Source organism: Pinus tabuliformis, chromosome 3_2 (assembly GCF_031772625.1).
Source record: "Pinus tabuliformis cultivar Carrire ecotype Pingquan chromosome 3_2, CPIR1, whole genome shotgun sequence".
Classification (NCBI taxonomy): Eukaryota; Viridiplantae; Streptophyta; class Pinopsida; order Pinales; family Pinaceae; genus Pinus; species Pinus tabuliformis.
The window spans coordinates 683,999,185-684,023,056 of NC_142302.1; the positions used below are offsets into that span (position 1 = coordinate 683,999,185).

General features: G+C 35.2%; 1 protein-coding gene across 3 annotated transcripts; it reads left to right on the forward strand.

The window, feature by feature from the left end:
• The first annotated feature begins 12,153 nt into the window (after window positions 1-12,153).
• LOC149182496 (uncharacterized) lies at window positions 12,154-15,772 on the forward strand. Of its 3 annotated transcripts, XM_089416880.1 has the most exons (3): window positions 12,154-12,343; window positions 12,439-12,539; window positions 12,662-15,772. In XM_089416880.1, the coding sequence occupies exon 3, from the start codon at window positions 13,436-13,438 to the stop codon at window positions 14,750-14,752; it is 1,317 nt and encodes a 438-aa protein (XP_089273006.1). In that variant the 5' UTR covers window positions 12,154-12,343; window positions 12,439-12,539; window positions 12,662-13,435; the 3' UTR covers window positions 14,753-15,772. The 3 variants fall into 3 exon arrangements, with proteins under 3 accessions (XP_089273006.1, XP_089273005.1, XP_089273004.1); XM_089416879.1 differs by having other exon boundaries at window positions 12,154-12,539; XM_089416878.1 differs by having other exon boundaries at window positions 12,449-15,772.
• Window positions 15,773-23,872: the final 8,100 nt, after the last annotated feature.

The window sequence follows — 23,872 nt, forward strand, 5'->3', positions numbered from 1 at the left end:
CATGGAGGAAGTGATATTTGATTAGAATATGTTTGGTCTTTGACTGAATTACTGGATTCTTTGAGAGACTGATGGCACTAGTGTTGTCACAATATATGGTGATTGGCTATTTAATTTCTATGTTGACATCCTTCAAAGCTTACTTCATCCATATTATCTGTGTACAACAATCTGCAACAACCATATATTTTGCTCCAGTTGTGGAAAGACATATAGATGATTTCTTTTTGTTGAGCGAAGATACTAGCAATCTCACATGACGAATGCATTTCCACTGGTACTTTTTCGATCGTCCACACTTCCAGCCTAATCAACATCAGTGTAAGATGTCATTGTAAGAGTTTTTCTTTTGGGATACCAAAGACCAAAATCAGGAGTTCCTTTCAAGTATCTAAGAATTCTTTTCATACCCAACAAATGGATTGTTTAAGAGCTGATTGAAATCTTCCCACCATTCTTAATGATTGCATAATGTCGGGTCTTGTAGCAGTTAAGTATAGGAGAGCTCCAATTGTTGACCTATAAAGAGTTGCATCTATCGAAGGGGATTCATCATCTTTGCTCAATTTTCATTCGGTGGTCATCGGTGTGCTCATAGGTGCACAGTCTTCCATCCCCTATATTTTAAGCATGTCTTTCAGATATTTTTCTTGAGATATGAATATGCCTGTTGTTGTTTGAGATACTTGTAGTCTAAGTAAGATGAATCACCAATCATCCACATTTCAAACTCTTCTGACATATTTTGAGTAAACTCATGGCTCATATCATCATCATTTCTAGTAAAAATCAGATCATCAACATAGACAAGAGTGACTAGTAATTTATCCTCGTCCATCTTCATGTAGAGATTACTTCCTGCCACCCCTTTTTGAAGCCTTTTTGTTTTATATAGTGCTCCAATCTTGCGTACCAAGCTCTAGGAGCTTGTTTCAACACATATAATTCCTTTTTCAACTTACATACAAAGTCTTTTCCTTCTAGTAGATCAAACCCTTTTGGTTGCTCCATGTAGACTTCTTCCTTGACTTCCCCATTCAGAAATTTTGATTTTATGTCCATCTAATAGACTTTGAATCATTTTGAGCAAGAAAATGACAAGAACATCCTTATATCTTCCATATGAGCTACCGGTGCAAAGGTCTCTTCAAATTTGATTCCTTCAATTTGTGAATAACCTTTACAAACAAGCCTTGCCTTATTTCTGATGATTTGTCCATATTCATTCCTTTTGTTCTTGAACACCCACTTGGTTCCAATTATATTTTTATCCTTTGGATGAGGTACGAGCTCCCATGTCTCATTCTTCTCGATTTGAGACATTTCTCCTTCCATGGCTTCCGCCCAATGAGGATCCTTACTTGATTGAGTAAAAATTTCGGGTTCTATTATAGATAGGAGAGCAACATCATCTTTCCTTGTTGTACTTGTCATCCTTCTTTGGGTTTGTATTCCCTCATCTACATTGCCAATAATTTTCTCTTTCGGATGATGTTTTTGGAGGAATTTCACCTTTGAAGGAGTTTGAGATGCTTCTTTTTGTTTTTCTTGATCTTTTTCTTCTTTTTCAGGTTCTTCTTCATTTTCTTCAATGAAGTGGTCAACTTCATGATCTTCAATTTCCTTTTCTAGAAGGGTTTCATCGATCTTCACAACAATGCTTTCCAGTATTTTTTGTAGGTGATTATTGTAGCATTTGTAAGCTTTCCTCCTACTAGAATATCTAAGGAATATTCCTTGGTCAACCCAAGAATCAAATTTTCCTAGTCAGTATTCATTAACCTTTATGAAGCATTTGATTCCAAAAATCCTGAAGTATTTTACTGATGTAGGTCTTCCTTTCCATAATTCATAAGGATTCTTCTCATTATTTGGTCTTAGGTGAGTTCCATTCAAGGTATAAACTGTTGTCCTGACTTCTTCTCTCCAAAATTTTGGCTGCAAGTCAACTGCTAGTAACATTGTCCTCACCATTTCTTGAACGGTTCGGTTTATTCTTTCAACTACCCCATTTTTCTTGGGTGTTCTAACAATAGAGAGTTCTCTTTCGATTCCATGTACTATACATATTCATCAAATTCTTTTGATGTGAATTCTCACCCTCTATTTGTTCTAAGACATTTAATCTTAGAATCCTTTTCATTTTCTACAAGAGATTTAAGATTCTTAAAGCATTCAAATTCTTCGTATTTATATTTTATGAAATATACCCACATCATTCTAGTATATTCATCAACAAATAAAGCAAAGTACCTTTCACCTTTGAGCATTGGAGTTTTAGTTGGCCCACATAAATATGTATGAATGATCTCAAGAGGTTTTGATGTTGAGAACTCCATAGTCTTGTTGTTGGTTCTAGTTTGCTTACCATGTTGACATGGGCCACATAGAGCTTGATTTGGTTTGAAGATCTTTGGAATTTCCCTTATTGCATTAATTCTGCTAATATTGATCAAGTTATCAAAACTTATATGCCCCAATCACTTGTGCCATAACCAACTTTCATCTGTTTCACTCAAGTAACATTTATCTTCATGGATTTTTCCTAGCATGTAAATGTTATCTGGTGTTCTTACTCCTTTAGACACAAGTTCTCTAGAGGATGATTTTCTTACTTCACAATGTTTGGTGCTAAAGACAACATTATTTCCTCGGTCACAAATTTGTCTAACACTCGAGATTGTGTTTGATTCATTCTACCAACAAATAATTTTGAGCCTTTCCTTTTCCATTAACAAGGGAAACAGTCCCTTTTCCAGTAATTTTAGCAGATCCACTTGCAAAGGATACACTTCCATCCTTATTTTTCAATGAGACAAGCTTATTTTTGTCACTTGTCATATGTCTTGACCACCCACTATCCACAGACCAATGGTTTTGATCACTATGAGGACATAAAGCTAGGCCACATTTATCCATATTGTGATTCTCCCTTCTTTCTTCTCTTCTTTTGAGTGGACAATTTTGTTCATTATGTCCATAATCATTACATAATGAGAAAATTGGATCAAACTTGTTCAAAGGATCAAAGGATTTGTAGGTCTTGATTTGTCCTTTCTGTTTGAGACCATGTGATTTATTTGTTTTATCCTTCAATCTTAGTGTTTCATTCTTATGAGCCATGCAATGTTTAGCTCAATGACCAAAAATTTTACAATAATAACAATACCGAGAAAAGATAGTTTGTTACCTATTGTAATAACCATGAATTGAATCAACATTCTTCCTTGGAGTTACTTTTTCTTCATTCTTTGGATTTCAGATGGGCCTCGGATGAGATTACTTTTCTTCTTTTCAATTGCTAGACAGTATCTCAGCATAGCTTCTTGCAAATAATAATACTTGACAGATGCCAATATTCGGCAATCTTCGGCCTTCCTTAACACATCAGCCTTCACAGAATAGGTCGGAGCTTATCTTCCCAAATGAGCATGAGCCACAAAATATTTTGTATTTGAGAGGTTGGATTTGGACACAAACTTTTAATTGAGTGTTGATGGAGACCAAAATTGTTGAGCACTAATCAATTGTTCTACTAAGTGCTGATGGACTATTAGAGTTATTAAGAGTGCTGATGGAAACAAAATTTCCAAATACGAATTTCTGGTTGATCACCTAAGGCCAAGTTCTTGTCTAGATGCTGATGGTGAGGTGTCGATAGGAATAATTCATACATTACCGAGATACACAATCTGCTTCAACGTTTATACAAATCAAGTCACGTTTATCAACACATATGCAGATTTGATGAACCTAGTCATATGACAGATTTGATGAATGTAAAGAATTAATGCATTCAAATTCATCGTTCCAAATTTTATACTCCTTTGACAGCCATTCAAGCCATTTAACTCAGTATATGAGGATTGTGACTAGTAAATCTGCTAAATCTGGAGGAGACATAGGAGCTGACGATGTCAAACTACTGTGAGCAGCTACTCACCTTCTGGCCGGCGATATAGTGGCCAGAAACTACAAAGATGTAGTAATGGCGGTGAGTGTTGTTGAGAGTGATGGAGATAGGGTCTCAAATAAGTTGCGTGAACCTTGCGCCTTCCTTCCCAAAGCTGAAACTCACTCTCAAAATAAAGCACGCAACACTATGTCATTATTCTGCCCTGATCTTCTTCTCGGCCATGGCAGGTTCACCGCCATTTCACCCCTTAAAATCTTCGGCAAAGCCTTAGTACTTACTCCAGATTACCTCGCCTTCTGTTACAGATTTGCATATAGGAGCAGAGGGGAGTGGAGACTGAGTGGAAGGCGAAGCAATATGGTGTGAGTTGAAAAATGGAGCAGAGTGTATATGTTGTCGACTCGGTTGCACAGGTGTGATGGAAAGCCAAAATGTGGAAGGGCCAAGGGGGGAAACATTCATGTTGTTGTTGATAGTGTAATATCACTATGCAGAGGGATAGTGTAAGTCGGCCTGAGAGAGTGATTCTGAAATGAAAGGCGTAATTGAATGCAAGTTGCTCCTTAGTAGTTGTTATTTCTTGAATTTTGAAGACACCACTTGGTTGGGAAAATTTTGAAATTGTCTGGTGCAAGTCCGCAACTTGAAAATTAAGGAAGGAAGTGGGACAACGTGCAGCAAGAATAATAATGGCAGTTCTCACAAAAAGTAAGGCGATAGGAAGGTAGAGATCACATTTGGAGAGTCACACAAGTGGCTCAAATTAGAGCAGGCAAAAAATTCGACTAAAACTTTGACACCTTGTAAGACAGATACATGGCAGAGGTAAAATATGAATGATAAACATGAGATTACATATCTTATTCACAATGATACGTATAAATAATACATAGAAGTGACCCTTGGTTTCATATTCCAAGTGGTCCCTTGCATTATTTTTGGTTGTTCAGCTTCCACACTAACCCTTAGAGGATTAGGTGTCCAACACACCAGAGCTAAGGTTATTTTCTAGAGAATCAACAACCCCATTGATCCCCTCTATGGCTAGTTTATACCCTTCTTCACGATATTGTTTCCATTTCAGCGGCCTCCCACTTTTATGGGCTTTATTATTTTCTTGCCTAGGCTTTTTCTTTTAGAGCCCGCCTTTTTCTCCTGTGGTTCTTTAAGTGCAACCAACTTACCATCTTTCTTCAACTAAGCATTTCTAAGGGATTTTTCTCTCACGTCCCATAGTCTTATCTAGAATTTTCTACAATTATTTTCATGAAGAATTTATCCAATCTAATTCTCGAGTGCCTTTTCCAAGTACATAATCGTCTTTGAATTTATTTTATTAATAAATAAAATACTTAATTACAAAAATTTATCCAATGTATCATCATGGCTTCACTACCATTTTTATCAACAATAGTGATTAAAAATAACACTACCTAATAGAGGGGATATTGCACTTGGAGTAACATTTTTAATGCTTCAGTATGATTCTTATGTAAGATGTGGAGAAGGTAAAATAATTCATGTTATCATTGGATCTATGCAATAGGGATTATTCTCTAAATCCACTATACCATACATTTATGACATGGTTTGAGTGATGAGGTGAAAAAGCAGTGCCCTCACTGACAATAACATACTTGGTGCACTTGATCAATAATGTATTTTCTCTTTATATTTATATTGATCTTAGGAATTATAGAATTCTTACCTTACATAATAAGAAATGAATAGAATTATACTATATTTTCATGTTCCAATATCTCCATAAAGGAAGAAGACTATCCTCACAGTTCTTAAAGTGTTTTGATAGCATTACCACCCTTCAATAAAAGCTTGAAGGTTTAGGACAACTTGTTCTTTCCTAATGAGATTTACGACAAACACATATCCTAGGGTTACATAGGATTATGATATACTTGCTATATTAATCTACAATTGATAGAGTGAACCCATGATCACCATATATATACACTAAACAAATAGTATTTTATACGGACATCACAAAAGGTTTGATTATGACCTTGTGTTTGAAGATTTACATAGTTTTAATACTTTGAAATTTTTTCAAGGAAAATAAGTATCTCTCAAATTTAATCATTTTTATTTTTCAGTTATTTTGAACACTTTAAAAACATGAAATAGTTATTTTAATTAAAATAATTTTATTTTGAAATGTTTATTTAGTTTTACTCTCGTGAATTGGAATACTAGTTTTTTTTAACTTTTCATAATATAGGGTTTAGGCAGAAATATATATATATATATATATATATATATATATATATATATATACACACACACACACTTTAGCATGAAATAAAGAGTAACCTTTTAAATTTGATCACTTCCTAACTTATTTGCAAAACAATACACATTCAGTTATATCCACTAAAGAATTTTCCCATCAACACATACTAGCTATTAACAATTGCTAGGAAATTAGAGTGCCTTCTATAGCTATGTATGTCTTACATAACATGTGCGAACAATAAATACATGAATTGTTGTATGAGTAATATGCCAAGAAATATGAAAACAATCTAACAATAGTTATCTTTCCTTGAATAATGAGCAAGTGGTCTAGAAGAATAAATCTAACTAAAAAATGAAATAAAATGACCACCTATGTGTATAATCACCTAGGAATAAAGGAATTGGCTATAGGTTTGAACTCTCAAATAAAATTAGATGGTGGCTATCACATAGTTCTTTGTATCCATAAATCACAGGTATAATTTTTTAGAATGTTAGCATAAATGCAAGAGGTCATTCCCAATTTTTCCCATTAACATCCTCAAATTATTAATATGAATAAGATAGGAGCCCATTTTACCATTAAAACATCAATGGATTTCTAATTATTCAACAAATCCCATTATAAAACTATATATAAATTTCATCAAACAAGATATATATTTATCCTCAAAACAATAATAAGAAAACAAACTTCTAATTGGGGCTCTATTCTTCATTTTGACCATATTCGGTTACAATGCAGTTTATGTTCTTTGTGCCTCCTCTTCTTGAAAAAAATACTACTTCAAAATTGCTTTTCTTTTTACATGATTTATTAAACTTTACAGCTTGTTGAATTAAACTTACAAGGAGTGAATTTTAAATTCATTCATCCATGAAATTCATTTTATATCACTCACGGTGACATGTATTATTTGAATTAGATTTTATATCTTGACTTTATAAATAGTACTAATGAAAATTGTTTGAATAAAAAACATGATTATGCTAATAGGAACTTTATAGCCTAGTATAGGGGAGATGTTTAGGTGTAATGTAAGAACTATGTATGTCAAAAAAATTTAAATGTTATTTCTTTACTTGGAAAAAAACTCTAATTCATTCATAAAAATGAAAAAAATTACATTTTATATATACGTTACGATGAGTGTATTCACTAGGAAACTTCCTAGTTCCATAAGTGGTCATAATAACAAAAAGAACATTATGTTGTAAATTAATCATATAGTCCATACATTCATCTAATAATCATAAAAAAAGGAAATATTGATATATTTTCATCATATGCAATAGTCTCTCATGTAATTATAACATATATACATGCAAAAAATGTTGTCAAGAAACCAAAAGATGATATGAAAAGGTCCCAAAAATCAAACATGAACATCATTTACAATCACATCCATAAAATGCCTATAGCAATATTGGAAATGCTCGGGCACGACGACTTCATATAATAATCACAACCCCTGATCCATGTATAGGTTTTCCTTAAAAAACCCATATGTTGCTTTGTTGTGTTCCTTGAAAATATGCACGAAAGTAAAGAAAATAAAAGAAACATTATGTATCTAAAGGTCCTCCAATATATGAGTAAGTAAAATGTTTTGGCATCTTTGTAGCTTGTTGACCCAATTCAAAATAAATAAGGAGTCACCAACAATTTGAAGTTGGTCACAACCATTCTCATGAGCAAAATTGATAAGGGATTTGCAAGCAAGCACTTCTACCAATTTGTTTGAGCCTCTTCCAAGGCCCGTCTTGACATGAAAAGCATCATGCTTGGATAAATGCAAGACAAACCACCCTCCCCCACCCCACAACATAATTCATCACATTGAGATGCCTCATCAAAATAACCCTAGGGAATAGAGACATCAAGGTCCTCTTGCCCACCCATAGGAAGGCACCTTTGATTAAAAAAAAAATTCACTATAGATGAGGCATTCAGCGAGAAACAATTCCGAATAGGATGGAATATTATGAAACAAAGCTTGGTTCTTAGCTATCTAAATTCCCCAACTTACAATAATAGGAATGCCATGAAAGGATTTTGTAGACTTATTTTGGACTTAATTTTTTCAAGTCTAAACAAACAACAGAACCTCCCACTTACATACAAGATCAAGAAGAGCACTACATGCCAACCAAAATTTCTTAGTAAAAGGATATTTAACAAATAGATTTTCAATAGACTCCTCACTACCTTTGTAAAGATCACACTAACCAAGGCCAATCTTTTGTATCCCCTCAATAATATCCCATGTAGGGACAATTTTCTTAATGATACACTAGACTAACATGTGATATTTTTGTGGCCATATTGACACGAAAAATACTTTCCACCACCAAGAAATATCAACATTTGTTGAGTCACATTTAAGTGGATATAACCTAATTTGGGATCATAATAACCATGGGGGGAGTGTGCCTAAACTATCTGACCAACACAGTCAGTTAGACGAATTTGAGATGAATACAAGGTATCCATATAGTTAGGCTATTCCTCATGAAAAACCTCCATGAAATATAGATATGTAATAGCCTCCATGAAATATAGATATGTAATAGAAAGACAACCTTGATGCTAGAGGGTCGTCTGAGTCAGATTGTTTATATGAGCAATTTTGCATAACCCATGATGTCTAAGAAGATCAATATGGCAATGTGATAATCTATGCCTATTCCTAGAACCTTACCATGGATCAGAACCCAATTTAACTTGGTTTCCATTCCCAATCTTCCAGGCCAATCCTGATGCAATCAACCCAAAAGAATTCAGTAAGACCCTCAAAAAAATTGAAATATTTTGGTGCAGATGTCAGACACAATTTTTAAAAGATATGAAAAAAATGTTGGCTTCATATGCTTTAATTAATATTCATATTAAAACATATAGAAATGTAAAATGTAAAATGTAAGATGTAATGGAAAATCTAAAATACAAAATGTAAGGTAATGTAAAATGTAAAATACAAAATGTAGAAATTTAATACAAAATGAAAAATGCAAGGCACAGAGCTACCAATTTGATCAAAAGAAATTGGCATGTCTATAATGTAACGTTAGCATAATATTGTTCATTTAACAAGTTATTTATTTTATATTATTATTGGTATAATAATCAATAATATTGATTAATATTATTCAAATATATTATAATTATAATCATCTCAATTAAAGTATCATTATATTAGACCTTACATATATTATTTATTACTCAAAGTGACAATTCTCGATCATATAAGTGGAGAGAGAGAGAGAGAGAGAGAGAGAGAGAGAGAGAGAGACTGATTGGGGCCAGAGAGAGATGGAGGTGGGAGAGGGAGGAACAAAGAGAAAGCGCAGGGGAGGGAGAGAGAGAGGGGGTAAGAACAAAGACATACACAGATTGAGGTGAAGAGAGAGAGGGAGTGATAAGGGAGAGATGGATAGAGAGTGAGGGAGAGAGGAGAGAAGGTGGGAAGAGAGAGAAAGAGTGGAGAGAGAGGGGGAGAGAAAAGGAAGAGAGAGAGACAGAGACAAAAAGATAGAGGATGGAGACAGGGGGATAGAGAAGGAGAAATGTAGGGAGTTAGTGATAGAGCTAGAGGGTGGAGAGAGCGAGAGATAGTGATGGTGGGAGAGATCGTGATGGGGAGAGAGAGAGGGAGGTGGCAGAGAGAGGGAGAGAAAGGAAGGAAGAGGTAGAGGAGGTAAGAGAGGGAAGGAGATAAGGAAGGAGAGAGATATCAAGTTAGAGGGGGGTAGAGAGGGAGGGAAGAACAAATAGATATAGAGATAGAGGTGGAGAGAGAGAGAGGGAGTGATATGGAGAGAGATTTAGGGAGAAATGAGAGAAGGAGGGACGAGCGAGAGAAGGAGATGAGAGAGAATGGGAGAAAAGGGGAAGAAAGAGAGGGAGACATAGAGATGGAGAGACAGAGAGAGGGAGGTGGGATAGACAGGAAAAGAGATGAATGAAGAGAGAGGACATTAGAGAGAGAAGGAGAGATGGAGGGAGAGGGAGCGAAGAAGAAAGTCATAGAGTGAGAATGATGGAGAGAGAGAGAGAGAGATAAATGGAGAAAAGAGAGGGATATATATATACATATATATATATATATATATATATATATATATATATATATATATATATATAGATGGACAGAGAGTGTGTATGTTTTGGGGATGAGATAAAGAGACAAAGGGAAATATAGATATATATGGAGGAGGGGAAGAGGTAAGAATAGAGAGACATAGAAATTAAGGGAGGGGGATATAGATACATATTGTGTGTGTGTGAAAGAGAGAGAGAGAGAGAGAGAGAGAGAGAGAGAGGTGGGGGAGAGAGGGAAGGAGAGAGACACAAAGATGGAGGGGAGAGAGAGGGAGTAATAAAGAGAGACAAAAAGACACATACATATATTATATTGTATTATATAATATTGAACAATATTAACCATAGAGGAAGATGAAGGATTTTGAAAAAGGTAAAAGAAGTTGGAATTAGAAATCCATGAATATTTTGGATTTTCACTAAAATAGATGCATTGAATTTAGTGTAGATGTTCGTTCCTAATCTTATTTTATTGTTTGTAGCCGATGCAATGATTTTTGTGTAGTTGTTAATCTTTAATATTATTTGATTTCTTGCACTAGATGCATTGCTTTCTGTGTTAAAATAATCAAACATAAATAAAATACTTGAATTTTCATCTTAAATAATTGTTCACTTACTAAAATGTTCACTTCTTGAAACCATAAACTATGTAATTGACTACATTCTTGTTATTCTCATTTTCCATCATTCAACATTGTTAGTCACTTTGCATTCAATCGAGGTGATAGAAAACAACTACTTTTGAAACTTACTCAGGGTTTAACACTCCATAAGTCACAATGATTGACTTTGAAGAAAAATAGTATTAATATTGGAGAGCAAGAGAGAGAAGTCATAACATTTACTAAAATAGCTTGAGTTAAAAAATTGAATGATCCATTATTTGAACCACAATTTTCATATGATTCATATGAAAAGATGACAAAACAAACATGTGTCATAATAAGAATATAAGAAAAAAATAGTTTGAGATTGATCAAAATGGGACTATTTCTAATTGTTTACATTCTTATTATTTACATTTTCTATCCTTCAACAATGTTATATTGTCAGTTTGCATTCAAAAAAAAAATCATCATTTTTAATCATTCAAGTTATTAAGAGTCTATAGTCTATGTCATCTCAACAAACTGAGAAAATATAAAATTAAAATAAATAGATTAATCTTAAACATATTTATCATATTTAAAATGATCAGAATAATATATTCAACAAATTTTGTGTGACGATGCATGAATGAAACCACCCTAGATCCATCTTAACGCTGTATCTATCAAGCACCATGAGGGATCAAATCTCTCTAGGTGCAAACCTTTCCTCAAATTTTGCGCTCAAAAAAGAGGCTTGCACCTTGAAAGATTTGATCCCTCTCAAGACATGAGGCTTGCACCTTGAAAGATTTGATCCCTCTCAAGACGTGATAGATTGAAATTAAGATGGATATACAATAGTCTATATTCTAGAACTCTAAACCATTATTAATATAGTGGATTAGGTTTATTGTCCATAAATTAAAATTAAAATCTTTAAGTATGACATAAAATTATTATCTCCCATATAACTTAAAATCAATTTAAAACCCTTAAAATCAATTTAAAACCTTCTATACTGAGTTAGAACTCATTAGAACTTCCGGATGAAAAAGCTTTTAACAAAAATTGAATATTATAATAAATTATTATATAACCACCAGAATATCAGATTTTACAAACATATAATATATTTACGCCGTAAGGCGTTTCCCTCTGAAATCAACTCCCCCAACTGCCTCCCTGTCCTAATCCTGACCGTCAGATCTATTGTTAGACGATTAAACAATGCTCTGCCGTTCAATTTTTAAAAACCTATTAAAAGATTATTTACCCTAACCAACTCGTCCGCTCAGGATATCAAGCGTTCGCTGCAGAGGAGGGTATTATTTGTTGTAGGACGGAATTCTCATCCGCGCGGGATATGAAGCGTTCGCTGCAGAGGAGGGTAATTCTCGTCCGCGCGGGATATGAAGCGTTCGCTGCAGAGGAGGGTATTATTTGCTGGAGGAGGGAATTCTTTGCTTCAGACCGGAAACTGTACAGTTTGGGGTTACCCTACTTCTTTTTTGTTGTTTTATTCAATTTTTTTTATTGTTTACGTATTGACCTCTCATCGAACCTGGTTTGGCCAGACTACTGCAGACCTCTCATCGAACCTGGTTTGGCCAGACTACTGGTCTGATCTTCACAGAAAGAGATATTTGCACAGGTCCGCACTGCAAATTAAATACGAGTAAGTGCTTCAAACCTTGAAAGTTTTATGTATGTTAGGGTTCTTGTGGGCTTCTAAGCTTTTAGTGGATCTTAAAGATTTAATTTCCCAATGGTTGGGTGCCCAAATGCTTTGTATTGAAGAATTATGAAGATATCCAGAGTTTGAATTAGTTTGGGCTGTGGAGAGGGCTGTTGGGCTTATCGGCGTTTGGGCAATTCGAGGGCCGGCAGAGTTGTCTGTTATAAAGTGTATGTGAGAATATCTGGGCAGTTTCCACTGGTTCTGCATATGCCTGTTGTGGGTATTTTTGATATCTTAGTTTCTGTAGAGGGTATTTTTTGGTTTGGGGATTTGTATATTCCTGCATATTTTAGGGGTAACTTCATTGAGAGCCGTAATGAAGTGGGTAATTTGAATATAAAGGCCTTGTGGATGTATCTTTAGTTGGGTTGTCTAGAAATCTGAAGCCAAAGATCTTTCAAGGCTTCGGGTTATTCTGGCAGGGAAATGTAAAGTATTGGGTGGTCTATTGATAGGATTAACATTTCTAGGCCTCGAAAGTGGTTCGATTTCTTGGTCCCCTCGATTTTACTTGAAGATCTTTGAAGTTTTTTATTGTTGTCTGTTTTGGTGGAGCAATAACAGAGATTGCCAGATCCATCTATTTCAGTGTTTTTCTGAGACAATTTTTACATAAAATTTAGAGATTTGATGTTTCAGTTCTTAACCTCGTCAATTTATGCCATTGGGTATAGAGGGATGCCATTTTTTTCTGTTCATCCCCTTTGCCGACTTTAGATTGTTTTGTCGTTTATTTTTTTAGATTAAGGGGTTTTGTTTGGAGAAAAGAGTAGAGTTTTAGCTGGAATAAGGGTAGTTTACTTTGCTTTGTTAGGGGGCTATTGTGCAGAACCATGGGAACTGCCATCTTACCTGCCCAGGATTATTTGGCCTCTTATAAAGCAAACAAGAATAGGCATTCAACTGGGAAGGCTTACCATCGTGTCAATTCTCTACGATCAGAGAACAACACTGTACACAGCCATAGAATTTCGGGGAGCAGCCCTGATATTGATAGAATGAAAACAGATCCCAAGTGGTTGCAAAATTATGTGGCTTCCAATGCGGTTAATTCTGGAAAGTGTTGCAGGTTATGGCCTTCTCCGAGTTACCGAGCCGGTGTAGACTCGGAGAATATTTCTTTTCTGAAGCGGCCGCATAGCACAACTCCAAAGTTCGATGTAGATGGAGCTTTGCTTGGAGATTCTTTTTCTATTTTCTATGGTCAACGCCCATTTTATTCTTATTCTTCTACAAATTCATCAGGCCAGAGGTTTGGCTATTCTCTGCAACAGTCGGTTTCGACAAGGCAGTATTTTCATGATCCAAAGCTTACAATGGGAAATATTGTTCATACTGAAGCAAAAGGGAGGAGAGGTGGCCAACAGAACAAGAACCTTGTCACGGAGAAGATCACAATATTGAAACGTGGGGAAACAATAAAGAATGCTGTGGGGAAGGATCCCGACAAAAAGAGCCAGGCCAGACAAAAAACTGGTCATTCAAGCGACAGGGTTATTGTAAATAATGTAGAATACAGGTTGTCTAGCCTGAAGCGAAACAAATCCGGCTGGGCATCTAAAACAGTTGCAAAGGTCTGTGGCGATGAGAGAAAAACAAATCAAGCCGCCAGGCGAACAGGTTGTGAGGATGTCAACCTCACTGAATTGATAGATGATTTAATAATATCAACAGATCCTCTAGGGCCAGACCCAAGTGTTCTTCCAAAGGAAGGATCCGGAATCTTGCAGTCTGTCTCTTCAGGGGTGAAAGCATCCGAGGCGATAGGGAATGAGTCGCCAAAGATGTTGAAAGAGTTCCAATATGTATCTTCTTTTGATGGTGTGGATGACACAAAAGTTGGAAATCCCTCTAGCAGTGACTTTGCTTCTCCTGTTTTTGAGTCGGAGAAATGGGCTGGTCCTGCGTATTCCAACAGTCCACCTCCAAGTAGCTTACCATTTCCCAAGTTTTATATGCAGCAGATGAGATCTATCGCAATGGATCTTATTGGTGCCAATCATTGTTCCAAGAGCGTTGAATACATGGAATCTTCTCCAGTGTCACCTTCTGAATGTTCATACAGAAGCATTTTGATGGTATTCATTTCTTTTCATGTTGGAGGGTATAGTAGGATATTGATGCTGCGGGAAAGTTGCACAACGACTTAAACCTTCCATTTTTTTGACGGGAGAGTTTGGCCCAATCAGGATCAAATTGGGATATAAGGACTTGTGTATCCTGCTACTGTAATATAAGATGTAGTGTAGTTTGTAGTTTGTATATAGTTAAGCTAAATAAGTCTGGTCGACCGACCATGGTACAGTAGTGTATGGAAGGATTTAGATGTTTTCGGAGAATTTCTTTACAGTATAGTTGTTTGCTTGATGATGGGTATGTAATAGACAGAGCATGAAGAATGGGATTTTACTTGAAGCATTCTTCCCAGACAGGTAGAGCATGGGGAATGCCTTGGATGGCTTTTAAAAAAAGTTGTGCAGATTGGCTGGTCTATTTTGTTACATGGACGCAGATGTCACTGCTTTCCAGAGCATGTGGCTGAAGGCGGATTATGCTGGACATGATATGCTCTGTGGATGTTGTAACTGGGTTGATAAAATTACTCAACAATGAGTTGCAAAGAGTCGCAAAGTTGCAATGAGTCTCTGGCAGTCTTATGTTCTTTTGATGTTGTAACTGGGTTTAATAAAATTACTCAACAATAAGTTGCAAAGTTGTAATGAGTCGCAAAGTTGCAATGAACAATAGTTGGGGCATTATGCTTTATGAAATCTGCTTAATTGACTAGCAAAAGTGAACAAAATGACCAGGGAAACTCAAAAGATTGAAGGAAGATTGTCTATAGGTCTTTCTGGAATATTTTCAAAAAATGCAGCGGGAATATTGCTTCTGGTAGATTTGCAACCTAGACCCAGAGAACATAAGAAATGAAACATCCATAATGTATTCTACCTTGCTTGTTCGCGATCAAGTTTTGTGGATGAATCATGGAGATTTGCACAACTCAACAGCACTGAACGGCTTTACTGGCTTTTCTGTATGAATGTAGTTTTAAGCTAGTGAATAGCCTATATTTTGTGGTTTGACAAGTAAACCGAAGTTGTTGAGCATTGTGATCCTTTTTTTAGTGGTAAAATAATTTTGCTGGATTAAATTTGCCAGTTCATGAATTTATTGTCAGGCACTTCCACCGCTTATCGTAGTTGCACTGTTTGGTGTGATAAACTGGTTTGTTGCCAGATTTTATGTTACTAACAGTGGATTTTATGTTACTACTGTGTATTTTGCAAATGAACTTAGCTTTGTTATACAGCATAAAAATGTATCATTCAAGCTGAAATTAGAAGCAGTGAAGGGGCGAATATTACTTGTGTACCAGCTGTCTTTAATTTCTGCCTGAGAATATTTGGATTTGTTATTTGGATTTGTTATGATTTGGATTTGTTATTTGGATTTGTTATTTGTTATTTGAGAATATTTGGATTTGTTATTTGGATTTATTATGATTCTGGATGTTTCTGGATTTCAATATGAGATGTTGAAATGATTAGGTTGGATGTCAATATGAGATGTTGAAATGATTAGGTTTGGTTTGAGTTCGAAGTTTTTATGAGGCTGACCTGATTCAGGTTTGTCTATATACATAGAATTATGAGATGTTGAAATGATGAGGTTCGGTTTGAGTTCGAAGTTTTCAGGTTTGTCTATATACATACAATTATGAGATGTTGAAATGATGAGGTTCGGTTTGAGTTCTAAGTTTTTGATGATTTTGATGAGGCTTGTCTATATACATAGAATTATGAGATGTTGAAATGATTAGGTTCGGTTTGAGTTCGAAGTTTTTGATGAGGCTGACCCGATTCTGGTTGGTCCTAATTCTGGTTGGTCTATATACATACATTAACTGTAAAATGAAATAATGAAATTCAGGTTTGTCTATATACATTGAATTATAAGATGTTGAAATGATTAGGTTCAGTGTGCCATTGGGTATTAAGCATGGTAGTGCAGAAGATAAGTTGATGGTTTACAGAAGTCGAGTATTTCTATTATGTGTCTTCTTTGGACATAATTTTAATGGGCTTCCTTCCTCGGATTTCTAGCAGTTATGGCACCCAAATCCCATTGGTGGGAAATGGGATTTCTTACTACACACTGCTTGCAGTTTTCATTGAATGAAGTAGCTACCTTCTGGGTGGGTCGATGCTAGCCTCATATGCTGAAAATTGTTAAGATGTTGAAATGATTAGGTTTGGTTTGAGTTCGAAGTTTTTGATGATTTTGATGAGGCTGACCCGATTCTGGTTGGTCTATTTACATACATTAACTGTAAATGAAATAATGAAATATAGCATATAAAATTAAGAAATCAACATCATACATATAAAAAATGTTATTAAGGAATTTTTTTATGGTTTGTTGAATTTCAAATGTAAAGGTTGAAGTTCAGCGAAGCTTCTTACATAGTTGATAGGTTGATGTCTCTTTACATATACATTTCTGCATTCTCTTGTTTATGATATATTAATGTTGACATGTTCATATGATAATTTTCGGTGCAAGGGCATGGGATATGACTGTTTCTCAGCTTCGGGTTCGGAAGGCAATAAAATAGTGTTTGTTCATTGTTATCGTGGTGAAGATATTTGTAAATTCTCATTTGTGCCTCGGCCAAAAAACAAAAAAAAAAGAGTCTATACGTAGAAATGGAATGTGAGAAATCAGCAACAGTGAAATGAATAAAACAATTCAGAGCCCTTTGATGGGTTATTTTTTCTGGGAAAAACATGGGTTCCCTCCCTAAAAAATCAGGGGTTCAGAAAATATCAGGGGTTCAATTTAAAGGCGAAAAAAACTTTCATATTAATTTGGTGGCTAACTTAGCTGAGTCCTCATAACTATTAGATTATTAGATTATTGTTATTTGTTTTAATACTTTCTTCCAAATTTCACTCTGCCCTAGATTTCAAACCTATGACGGGGTGATCTACTAGCCAAAATTTCATGGCCTCGTGTTTTCTGCTAACCATATTTGAAATTGGATTAGATGGTTTGCTTGTAGAATGAACAAGCAGGACAAAACGCCAACTTTCGCAATTCTACAGGACTTTATTCTTTGCGACACTTTACATTCAAATATTTATGCGGACTCTCCTATGGGGTGGATTCATCCACAATAGTCGGGTTTTTTGTTTGCTTTTTCGCTGGTGTGATTAATTGCAGTGGCATATCGCTATGACCGTAGTTTGATTACCATGCTTTTTCGAGTTTAACTCTGCTCTAGGGTTCAAACTTTGTGGCCTATGATAGGGTCCGATCTACCAGCCAAAAATTTCATGGCCTCATATGTCTTCTTCAAACCAGATTTCGAATGAGATTAGCGGATTCTCTTATACAGTTGGCAAAGCACCATAATGATAGTTTTGTATTTATAACGCTAGCTTTTGCATTTCAACAAAGGTGTTGTCCTTTTCACTACCACACTACAAAAATTCCGCGGGATCTCCTATGAGACTGGGTGCTGGGCCGGTTCATAACAATTGTGATTATTTCTGTTGCTTTTGCTGGTGTACGCAGTCAACTCGCTTTGTTTGTATTGTAATAACCTTGCTTCCGAGTTTCGCTCTACCTCGAATTTCAAACCGTGTCCTATGATGGGGTTCGATCTACAAAGGAAATATGAGTTTCATCATTTCTTCATATTTATTTTTGCAGCTAATGTGGAGGAAAAATATTGACTTTCTGGCAAATGTTGGACACAAACATCACTTCTAATGGAATCTACAATGCCAGAAAGTTCATGACCATTTTCACATGTTCTCACACTAATAGGCAGTCCTCATAACTATTAGATTATTAGATTATTGTTATTTGTTTTAATACTTTCTTCCAAATTTCACTCTGCCCTAGATTTCAAACGTATGACGGGGTGATCTACTAGCCAAAATTTCATGGCCTCGTGTTTTCTGCTAACCATATTTGAAATTGGATTAGATGGTTTCCTTGTAGAATGAACTAAGTTACCAGGATTCGAATTCGGATTCGGATCCAGATCCGGATTCGGATACGGATCCGCCAGTTTTTTGAAAATCCAGGATCCGAAAACGACAAAGAAACGGCAAGTACAAGCAAATATAAAATATTTTGTAATTTTTAAAATTAAAATTTATATAAATATAAAAATAAAAACTAAATTTATACAAATATTAAAAATAAAAACATATACTAATTTTTTAATATATAATTTTTACATATAATAAATAATTATTTTATAAATAATTCTTAATGTATCATTTATAAATATTAATTAAACATTAATTAAATTTATATAAAAAGAAAAAAGCATATGTGATTTTTTAAATATATAACTCCAATTTAATGCTTTAAAAATAATTATTAAATTAATAATAATATAATTAATGCATTATAAACACTAAATTATAATTATTTATATTAAGCAAATTATTAAACTTATAGTTATTTTAGAAGAAGTTACTTTTAAACTTGAAAAGGAACTTTAAAATTGATTAAAATATAAACTTACTTTATGAACTTTAAAATATCTTCTAAATAAATAAGAGTTCATGTCACATGTATTAAAGTTTATAATGTCTTTAATACTATTAAAGTTTAATAAATATGAGTTCACGTCAGTCACGTGTATTAAAGTTTATAATAAATTTTATAATCTCTTTAATACTATTAAAGTTTATAACATGGTCAACATAGAAATAAAACTTGCATTAAGTTTTATAGCATCTTGTATGTCGCCACGAACTTGCATTAAGGTTTATAGCATCTTGTATTAAAATTTATAATATGTTCGACATAAAAATAATAAATTTTATGTCACCCAGCAATTCCTTAGTTTATTTCCGCTAGCAGATTCATTAATCTATTTCTTACCATTCCATTGACTTGCATTGAATATCTCGTTTTGGAATTTTGTGCTCCCATATGTTGATGATTTTTTACCCACGAAAAGAAGATAGGCGGATCTCTGTGGATCCGGATCCGGATCCGTCTCCGATCCGGGGATCCGCAGATCCAGCCATTAGGTCCAACGGATCCGGTAACATAGAGAATGAACAAGCAGGACAAAACGCCAACTTTCGCAATTCTACAGGACTTTATTCTTTGCGACACTTTACATTCAAATATTTAGACAATATAGTCAGGTCCTTGTTCTGGAGATAGTAAAGTGGCTATGCCTGGTTTTATAACTGCATCTTTAAGTTCGGGGCTGTTATGATGAGCCAAATCGTCATCTGCATTTGGCTAGAATTTTAATTTTCTTTGTGGGTTCTTTGGTAAAGACAATATAGTCAGGTCCTTGTTCTGGAGATAGTTAAGTGGGTATGCCTGGGTTAATAATTGCATCTTTTAGTTCATGGATGTTATGAGCCTCATATATATGGAGATTACTCATGCTAATAATTTTAGGTAGGTGAGCCTAGGTGAGGCACCCTGACTAGGGCTGATAAGTCAGCATGATGACTTGTCTTATCTATGGCATGGGAACTAATAATTCTATGCACTGTTTTGGCTATTGAACATACTACTTATGTATATATACATGTGTGTTATGATGAGATATTGTTTGTAATCTTGTCTGTCGAACTAATTAGAATGCATGGAATGACTGATGTTGATATGGTTGCTTATGTGATTATCAATGAAATGTGGTCTCAATAGTTGGATACTATAGTTGGGACATATGATAATAAATGACTGTTGATGCTCTTGAGAAAGTGTGAACTGTGTAAGATTGGCCAGACTTGCAGGAATCACCACTGCCCACCTAAATTGTCCACGTCATCATTAATGTGGAAAATTGGATTATTATGTATTATTTCAAGAAGAAAAACAAACAACAGGTTCCATGTATTTTAACCAATTAATGATGCAAACTATAAGAGCTAACCAAAACTACAGACATCATAAGAACAACCAACTATAGGTGGTTCATTGATTATGAATTTGATAGCCTCCAATTTCTGAGAGAATGTCTTCAGTTTTTCTAACATAATATGTTTACTGTAAGAATACTACCTAAAAGTAACGGGTATGAGAATTCCCATATTAAGGATCACTGAATCTCTAGTAGCATAAAAAAATTATTGTCCTTGGCCTAGTCCTAGTTTAATCTCTGGCCCTAGTTATTTTGATATCAACAAAATAGGAATTTGAGGAATTAAAGCAATGCCAGGTAGGAGAGGCTTACACTGGCCGGTGTTGATTCATTATTTGAGACATGACTTGTGAATTTGTGCATAGACAATTGACTTGTTTGTCCTGATTTTGGTGATAAATTTTGCAGGGTACCGGTGCCTTGTGAAAACATACCTGAAAAGAAACCAGGGAAGCAAACATACGCTTCTCCCACTAATCCAATTCATCAAGCTAACATAACATAAGTAAAAATAGGTCTTGCAAAATTTCAATCCTTATAGCAAAATTTACCTAAAGATTTTGGTAGGATTGCCAAATCCTATTTCAAGCTATGACACAATTGACTAGAGAATAAGATTTGGTGAACATGCTCTTCTTGGAGGCCTTGGAGGTTTTTTCCAACTGGATTTCAGGTTACTGTTTACATTCCCATCATTTTCCTTCTCCGAACATCCAGAAAGGGTATCCATGCCTCTTGCAAGACCCATATCTTCAGACTGGTTTGTAACCGCAGTAACAGTGGACTCCTTCACTGTATTGTGATGAGATGAAAAAAACAACTTAGCATTTGTCTCCTGGACAACCCCACATTGAAGTATATTCTTCCTTGCCTTGTCATCTTCTGATGCATTAACTACTAATGTTAAGCTTAACCTATACCTTATTTTTCCAAAAAACGTTTTGATCAACGCTAGGAATGGTGGAGCCTCTGCTTCAGTGACTGTAATATCACTTTCTAAATCATACTAATTTGCCCTTCCTGATTTTAAGACAAGCCCATCTATATCTAAATACGCAATGAGTATATTAGCATTCTTTTGAACAGTAGCACTCAAACTCAAGGGCATAATGCACGCTTGTTTTAATTGCATGCAGCTCCCCAGCCCATCCATTTCCATCACAGTAGTGAGCCTAAAGGGTACCCAAAACTTCTTAAACTAAAGCAAAACTGCCATTCCTATCAATTGAAAACAACATAATCTCCAAATTCAGCAAAGGGGCATGAAACTTCCCACTAGATGACAATCTTGAATGAAACCCAATGCCCAAAAGAACATGCAAAACTCATGTGGGGACCTAAATTCCCTACTGCCGGTTGGTACCCAAATGTCAAATTGTTCTTGAGAATTAGCCTGAGATAGCCATTCTCATTGAAGTTTGTTTTCAAGCTTTTGTCTGGATTATTCAAAGTGTCAAAATTAACTTCACAAGCTGATTGATTTTTACTACAAAGGAAATATGAGTTTCATCATTTCTTCATATTTATTTTTGCAGCTAATGTGGAGGAAAACTATTGACTTTCTGGCAAATGTTGGACACAGACATCACTTCTAATGGAATCTACAATGCCAGAAAGTTCATGACCATTTTCACATGTTCTCACACTAATAGGCAGTCCGGAAAATCTCCAGCCACCATTGTTGTCACCTTGATCTCATCCTCTACAAATTAAGAATTTAGTGTATGGTATAGATTGGTAATTTGTCATTTCCAAATTAAGCCCCATTTGGTCGGTACTTATAGTTTGTTAAGCAGTCATAGTTTTATAATTATAATGGCATTCAAAGTGGTGAAGTCTCTTGCAAGTTTTCTGTTGCTGTTGAATTTCTACATGTTTCTTGTTGTGGGTGCTATTGCTAGATGGGCTCTCAATGACACCCTTTACCACACATACTGGTACTTACTAATTTCTTAGTAAATATACATATTGTTTTTCTGGTACTGCTTTGATAGCTGCGATTGTAAGGGTTGCTTCATGCCTTTCATGACTCCATCATTTCCGGATTTTGCGTGCCCTTGGCTTCCAGTGCTAAACGACGGATCCAAATGCACTTGGTATGGATTAAGATGTGTTAGAATCAAAATAAAATTTTTGTGGTACCCTTTACGAGATGGGTTGAGATTTCGATCCTGGGACAGTTTCATCATCTACCCAGGATTTTCAATAGGTACATCGCGCATTTTATAGAAAAATGACACTTACAGAACTCATTGTGTATGTGTGTATGCACTTCATATATATATAAAGAGAGACCCTGAACGCCCAATTAAATTAATTTATAAAAAAACTAGGTAGGTGCTCTAAAATTGAAATCTTTGCCAGTTGTTTAGTTTGCTTCTTTTTTATTCACTATGTTAGTTGATTTCTCTTGATTCCCTCGATGCGACAAGTATTTTGATGCTTTTGAATTCCGTTAGCCCAACAAACACTACCAAGTGTATTGTTCTGGACATGATGAACCTAACCTAGATCGATTGATCCAAAAGGACAAGAGTTTCACCAGCAGAGTGAAAGAGATTCGGCGGAAATCACATGAGGAAAGACCTTTGTCGACGCGTTTCGAACCAACCACTGTGGTTCATCGTCACCACTGTGGTTCATCGTCCTGACGATGAACCACAGTGGTTGGTTCGAAACGCGTCGACAAAGGTCTTTCCTCATGTGATTTCCGACGAAGTTCTGCTTTCAACAACTATTATGGATCACAGAAGCCTCAATTCAATAAGAGTGAAAGAGATCATACACCAGGTAGTTGTTCAAGTTCCCACTAAGGAGTAAGGTAGTTGTTCAAGTTCCCACTAAGGAGTAGCTATAGATATAGACAAATCATGTAGTCTACATTTTCTGAATTCACGAAGCGCTGAACAACCCTTCTATTGTTGTTGGTTTTCTAGCATTTAGTTTCAAGGGGTAAATTTTTGTTTCTGTGTCGGGTGTTATTGCTATCTTTCTTGCACTGTATTTTTGGTTTGACACGCAGTAGCATTGAGATATTAAAGCACATATCAATTTTCTTGAATTCACAGTTTACTTAGTTCTGCATTTTAATGGTGTGCTAATCAATTTCATTTCTTGTGATCCTTCATTTTTGCAAATCAGTAAATATTTTGGGAAATCTCGATAGTAATTCATTGGTATTAATTCGCTTCCTTTGCAAATTTGATGCCATAGGTCATAAGGGCATGCTATTGTTTTACCCTCAACTTACTCCTTGTAAAGTTGCATTTCATCCTTCTTCAATTAAAATTGTGCAAGGTTGTTACAAAAGTTTGCAGGAGCACACATTGCCGCTCTTATTTTTTTAACTGGGAAG